Raw genomic sequence first — 6,458 nt, forward strand, 5'->3', positions numbered from 1 at the left:
CCTCTCACCCCAGCCTGGCCCCCACTCGCCCTCCAAGCTGCTGGGCTGTGTGTGCGTGGCACGAAAATCCCCCAAATTATTCAGGACGGGGGGGAAATAAAAAGCGTAATGGGGGGAAAGGTTCGTTTTCTGCGTTGTCACACAGGTTTAATGGGGTAAAGCCCTATTTTTAAAAGAGCTGGGGATGCACGGGCAGCATTGTTGGCTCGGAGCCTGCAGGGTTGGGCAGAGCTGCAGCCATGGCCTGAAAATCCAGGTGGGATTCAGCTGGAAGGAAAAGGAGCCGCAGGAGGGGAAAGAAATGGCCGGGCTGGGAGGGAAAGCGTGGAGAAAGCACCGCTCGCCGAGTGTCTTGTGGAGGGAGCTTTGCCTTTCTTGCCAGGAAAAGGACCAGCAGCATCAGCCTTACCTCAGCCCCCAGACCCTGCCCGGCCCCCATTTGCAGGCGCAGAGCGATTAGCTGTGCCACTTTTAATTGCTTCTCACCGCACGCAAACAAAAACCCCTTTCCAGAAGGAAACAGCCGTGGATCTGCAGCCGGGGCAAGGAGAGACACCCGGGCAGGGAGCGATGTCCTGGCTCACAGCGTGGGGAAGCTGGCCTGGTTGGCCACCCCGCACTGGTTGTCGGCGCCCTTCAGCAGGCGGATGTAGCCCTGCTCGCCCCACGCCTCCGACCAGCTGCAGGAAGAGATGGAGAATGAGCACATCCGTGTTCCCACGCGTGGAGAACCGGCCCCGCTCAGGGAGGGTGAGCGAGACAGGAGCCAGAGCACCCTGTGAGGACAGGGGTGCTCCTGCCGCGCAGCTCCGACCCTGGCAGGAGAAGGGGAACAGGCTGTGTGTGGGGATGAAAGGGGCAGTAGGTTGGGGGGGACACGCCCTCAGCCCCTACCTGTTTTTTAAGATCCAGTAGCTCACATTGTGCCCGCGCTCGTGGCTCGTGCCGTAGCCCACCACCAGCATCCCGTGGTTCACCCGCTGGCTGCAAAACATGCTGCTGAAGACACCTGGGAAGAGCAGAGCTGGGGTGAGCCAGGGGCAGCCCCGATCGCTTTTTCTCCGGGTGAGAGCAGGGTGGTGGATCCTATTCCCTTGGGCCAGGTGCCCTGGGGAAATTCCGGGGCTCAACAAGCAGCCCACCCCCACAGCACGGCAGCCCTGCCTCAGTTTACCCACCCACGCCACAAAGAGCAAGACAGTACCCGACTTGTAGAAGTGGAAGTGGAAGCTGCTGGCATCCACTGCCACGGACACGGGGCCCACGGCCGCCACCGCCTGCTCCAGCGCCACCTCGCTGCCCTGGGCCACCAGCCAGATGGTGGAGCAGTTGGCCGCCCTGTCCTGCGGGTTGTATCGGCAGCTGGAGGTGTCCTGAGAGGAGGGAGCGTGATGCTGGGGCTGGGACCCGCCAGCACCGCTCTGCCGTGTCCCCAGGGCCACCTGCCGTCCCTTACCGTGGCCACGTAGGGGTAGACGTGCTCTGAATTCAAGCCGCCGTTGTCGCGCACGTACTGGAAGGCGCGGGTCATGTAGCCGCCTTGGCAGCCGTGGTTGCCCAGCTTTCGGGAGCAGTCGATGAGGTTCTGCTCGCTCAGCACCGCCAGCTTCCCTGTCCGGTTGAAGACGAGCCCCTCCAAAGCCCCCGTGGCACTGAATGCCCAGCACGACCCGCAATGCCCCTGGGTGAGGTGGGGACAGCGGGGGGGGGGGGCGTCATCATGGCATTGCCCCAAAACCCACCGGAGAGGGACGCTGTGACGCCCTGGTTTTGCTCTCCAGCTCCTTATCCACAAAACTGCAGTGGCCAGGACTATGGGAGCTGCTTCTCTGGGATGCCCAGAGGGGTTTTTTTGGTGCTCGGGAGGATGCTGCTGCCTGTTCTGCCGCCCAGACTCCCGGCACCCACCACACAGCCCTGGCTGGACCCCCTACCCTGCGCCCACCTGGTTCTTTACAGGTGTCACATAGCCCTTCTCTCGCCAGTCCACCTCCGCCGGGGTCTTCAGGGCCTCTGGCACCTGGAAGAGCGGCGCTGGCTCCTCTCGCCGTGCTGGGGTGAAGCCATTCAGGAGCTGATTAAACTCCTCGTCCGTCTGCAGGTCGCCAAGGGAAAACTCGTGTGATGCCACGAGGGCCCAGCCGGCAGCACCGCAGCTCCCCGTCGGCCACTTGACCCCCCGGGAAGCCGCCCAGCCCCAGGGGTACCGGCACCTGCCCAGGGTTGGGGGGTAACTGGTCTTCAGATCAAGGCCTGGGGGCACTGAGGGGTGGGTGTGCAGTGCCCAGGTGCAGGGAGGGGTCCCCGGGGAAGGTGCCGGGGGTGTCAGCAGGTACCAGGTCCCCGTAGTGGTTCATGGCCAGGCGGAAGGCGTGCTGCCCCTGCGACTCCTCCCGGTTGTGCTGCTGGATGCGCCGCAGGTTCTTCTCCCAGACCTCCCTGCGGGTCGCTTCGACCTCCTGCCACGGGGCAGAGTGGCGGCAGGATCAGAAAAGTCCCCCCTGGGAGCACGGGGATGTGAGACAGGGTGGGTGCACGTGGGTGGCTCTGGGTGAGACCCCCCCCCCCCTGGAGCCTGCCCCAGCATGTGCTGGGAGGCCTGGGGGGAGCAGGACCTACCCCTGGGTACTCCTTGGCGTGGAGGCTCTTCCACCCTTCCCAAGCCTCCTCCAGGGCAGGATCCGGCGCTACGGCGCAGCCCAGCAGGGCCAGCAGCAGCCCCAGCAGCACGGCCATGGCACCCAGCTGGGGGGGACACGGTGAGAGCAGGGTCAGGGGGATCCCTGAGCTGAACCCCATGGCTACAAGCTGGGGCCGTGGGCTGGGAGCAGGATGAGTCCTTCCAAGCCCAGACTGGGGGAGGCAGAGAAATGCAAACAGAGCGGCCAAGCCAGAGGGAAGGGAGACGCGCTGTTTCCTCCAGCTGGATCAGCTCCTGTCGAAACAGGAGCTTTAGGAGGTCTTAGCCGTCCTTTGGGTGGCATTTAACTGCCCTTTTTAGGAGAGGAACGAGCAGCTTCAGGAGAAAACAGAGCCTGGACGGCAGGAGGAGGCAAACACAGACAAAAGGGCAGTGCGAGCGGCAGGGATGGCGCTGGCTCTCCTCCTCCCTGCCCCTACGGCCTCTCCCCCGCTCATTTTATTTGCAAAATCCCACTGGTTTTCTCTGCCACCGGACTGTCCCTCGTCCCCTTCCCACAGCAGCATCCCTGCACCACCGACAAGGGGCACAGCAAACTGCTCCTGCGCCGGGACTCAGCACCCAGCAGCATCGACCCAAGCAAAAGGACGCTGGGGGAAGGCAGGGTCATACCTGGCCCCCTCCAGAGCAAGGTTTGCCTGTTCACCGCAAACAACAGCCTCCCAGCTCCAACTCAGCTCGGGGACTCGAGGCAAAGCAGAAGAGCCCAGCGGAGCAAGAGCCAGGGCTGCCGGGCCAGGACGAAGCTGTTTTCACTTGAAAGCCAACGGAAATCTGCACCAGCCTCCGAGCAAGCGGCTCGAGCTGGAACCAGAGATAAGAGGTTTTTCTACAGAAGCGGGGAGGCGGAGAAGCTGCCGCTCCACGCCGATGACTGAAACCTCGCATCTGTCCTGGCACAAAGGCGGGATGCCCGTGCGTACGTGCTTCACCAAAATCCCTCCAGGAGAATTTTCCAATATCAATTTACACCCTTTCTTTTTGCCAGCGTATACACACAGCCCTCCCCCAGCCCCAGCCCGGCTCCTGCCCCCACCAGCCCCCCTCCACCGCAGCCATTTGTCTTCCTCACGTCGCTGCCGCACGCCCGGCCTCTCCTTTGATGGACCTTGGTATTTTCGAGCAACTTCAGTTATTTTGGGGGTGCTGCTTCTCTAAAGCCACGCAGCACACGGCAGGGCCTTGGCAGAAGAGCGAGATCAAGTGCCTGGGACGCCCCTAATCACCGAACACGGGGTTTCCACTGACGCGGCTTTCCGAGAGCGAGAGCCATTGTTACACCTTTATTCCACACGCTCTGGGAATGGAGATGCCGGGAAGTTTTCCATTCGAGCATCTTTCAGGGCAAAGTGGTGGCTTTTCTGAGTTAATTCTGTAGCTCGAGCAGTGTTTTTGTTTTAAAAATAAGTCATCAAGAACATCTGTTCTCCCTCCCCATCCTCCACCTAAAAATAAAGCCCCACATGTTGGGGTTTTGTGGGAGAAATGCCTCCCAAGCCACTCTCATCCTTCGTCCCGGTTCTTGAGGAAGAGTCGTTTTTGCCCGGTTTCCCCAGCACCCGTTACGGCACCCGCCGCTTCCTCCCGCTCAGGAAATTAATTCAACTTCATGCTACAGCTGCAAATCCTCGATCCGAAGGAGATGCCATGAACCCAGCTGCACCACGCTTCACACTCCCATTACCTTTCCCACAGGACAGCTGGGCGGGGACCTCCCACATCTTTTGTATTTCAGTCCCTGACAGAGCCTGTTACCTATTGAAAAGCTCAGGATTGCAGTAGGTGATTTCCCAGTAAATGCCTCTCCGTCCCCAGAAGAAGAAAACCGACCCCTTTCTATGGCGTCAAATAATCCTACAGCTTCAGAAGCAAGCTTGGAGGATCCAAGGAGCTGACAGGTTCGTAAACTCTTCTAGACAAGAGCATTTTCAGAGGGCGTTGCGGACATTTTAAGAAACACTCGCTCTTTTGGGACAGGAAAAAGGAGCTTAAGACAGAAAAGAAACAAGCCCTGCAAAATAAAGCTTCTTACCATCCACCGGCACCCACCCGGCTCTAAAGAAGGCAGGGAGAAAGGGGAGCACCTCTTCTGTCCGCAGCGCTCTCAAGGAAACTTCAGAGACGTGCAACTTCCTCCATGGCCTCCCCTTCCGCCCCTCCGACCTCAAAAGCTGCACCCGGGGTTGCTCAACGGGGTGCGTAGTAGAAGCTAAACCACAACTGCAATAGTCGGGACAGTTATTGGGGCGCGGGGACAAGGAAGGGGCAAAAAAAAAAGCAGCTCACAGCCCTATTCAGCAAAACAAAATGCTCCAGCTGGAGGATGCTTTGCATTTAAACCAGAAGGCTCCAGCTTGGGTCCTCGGGGCATTTAACAGCAGTTAATTAACGCCCGACTCCCACCTAGAAAGGAAAAGGGCAAAGCCAGGTTTTGTAAGCGCTGAGCTCCAGAGAGGGCGAGCAAAGGCAGGCCCAGCGCCGGCAAAAAGCGGCTCCGTGCGTCCTAGCGTGGGAGCGGAGCTGCCAGGGCTGGGATGGGAGCAGCTGCACCCCCGCAAGGAGCCGCAGGGAGTCGGGGTGCTGGGCGAGGTACCGACCCCCCCCCCGCCCCCCCCCCCCAAAAAGCCAAGGCTGGCGCTCGCCAGCACGAGATGTCGGCTTTGCTCAAGGTCACGCAGAGCCAAGAACACGGTCCAGGATTCCCAACTCTCCACCCTGCCTCTTCAACGGCTTGGATCACGCTTCCCCCGAGGAATGTCAGGGATTTAATATTCTCTCCGCCGCTCGGCACAGAAACCGAAGAGAGCGCTTTGCTTTGACCGCAGACACGGCTCTGGCGATCGCGAGCCAGCTGCCGCTTCCTCCCGAGCCCTCTCCTGCACTCCAACACCGGGCACCAACGCCAGCCAGCACGTCTCTTTCCAATATTTTAATGAGTCGCTACATCTTACACTCATAATTATAAAAGAATAAGAATCCATAAAAATATTTTCTTTTCATAATACGCACTTAAAATACTCCAGGGCAAGTCAATGTGGTTCATTTGGGTTTTTTTGTTTTGTTTTGTTTGTGGGTTTTTTTTTTTTTTTTTTTCCTTTTTGCCCCTGGCAGAACCCTTGGCTTGAGGGGGGGTATGTGCTCCCCTGAGGTGCGATTGCTCAATCCCCCCTCCCCAGAACTGCAGTTCCTGTTGACCAGGTAAATAAAAACCAGAAGAGAGCATTTGCTGAGTAGACGGGCAAGGGGAACAGTCACTGACCCGCAGAGAACTGAAGCACAGCCAATTTCAGTGCACATCTGAAAGCTCAGGGTGTCAGGGAAGGAGAAGGTGGGATCAGGAGTCAGCACAGAGAACAGAGGGAAGGAGGATTTGCATAAATATCATCCATCTTGTGTTGCAAAAAACCCAAATGCTGCTGTGATCTCTGGAGAGATGATCTCTGGTTGTAGCCAGCTGCTTCAGCTGCCGCGCTACCTGTTGGCACAACTCTGCTTGTGAGCGGCCATTAGAGAAAGGTGCCGGAGGACGCCGTTACCGACCCCAGGCACTTCCTCCATCTGCTCTGCAAAATTAAACTGAAAAATAGAAAAGACTAGTGTTGCATGCTTCTGTAGAGCTCTCTTCACATCCCAGGGCTCCACATTGTCGCAGCAGGGCCAGGACACAGCAGCAGCAGCAGCGATCAGCTCCCCTGGGGCTTAACAATAGGTAGTTCTCTCTTCCCTCCCACTCCTGGCTTAAGGCAGCTTGCTGATT

At 58.8% G+C, this 6,458-nt stretch overlaps 1 protein-coding gene across 3 annotated transcripts; it reads right to left on the reverse strand.

Moving 5' to 3' along the window:
- Positions 1-121: 121 nt before the first annotated feature.
- Positions 122-4,782, reverse strand: LOC147413782 (procathepsin L-like). 3 transcript variants are annotated; one of them, XM_086477564.1, is made up of 8 exons: positions 4,751-4,782; positions 2,620-2,745; positions 2,337-2,459; positions 1,946-2,095; positions 1,457-1,561; positions 1,205-1,373; positions 895-1,009; positions 122-680 (listed from the first exon to the last, which is right to left on the reverse strand). In XM_086477564.1, exons 2-8 carry the CDS (start codon positions 2,734-2,736, stop codon positions 581-583), a joined length of 879 nt encoding a protein of 292 aa, XP_086333690.1. In that variant the 5' UTR covers positions 2,737-2,745; positions 4,751-4,782; the 3' UTR covers positions 122-580. The 3 variants fall into 3 exon arrangements, with proteins under 3 accessions (XP_086333690.1, XP_086333689.1, XP_086333691.1); XM_086477563.1 differs by having other exon boundaries at positions 1,457-1,681; XM_086477565.1 differs by lacking the exon at positions 4,751-4,782 and adding an exon at positions 3,314-3,341 and having other exon boundaries at positions 1,457-1,681.
- Positions 4,783-6,458: the final 1,676 nt, after the last annotated feature.

Source organism: Leptosomus discolor, chromosome 24 (genome assembly GCF_034619465.1).
Source record: "Leptosomus discolor isolate bLepDis1 chromosome 24, bLepDis1.hap2, whole genome shotgun sequence".
Taxonomy (NCBI): domain Eukaryota; kingdom Metazoa; phylum Chordata; class Aves; order Leptosomiformes; family Leptosomidae; genus Leptosomus; species Leptosomus discolor.

Coding starts and splice junctions, on each gene's coding strand:
- LOC147413782 (XM_086477563.1), bottom strand. CDS start 2,736: ATGGCCGTGCTGCTGGGGCTGCTGCTGGCCCTGCTGGGCTGCGCCGTA. Junction 2,096..2,336: donor TGAACCACTACGGGGACCTG/GTACCTGCTGAC, acceptor GGCGACCTGCAG/ACGGACGAGGAGTTTAATCA. Junction 681..894: donor TACTGGATCTTAAAAAACAG/GTAGGGGCTGAG, acceptor CTCTTCCTGCAG/CTGGTCGGAGGCGTGGGGCG.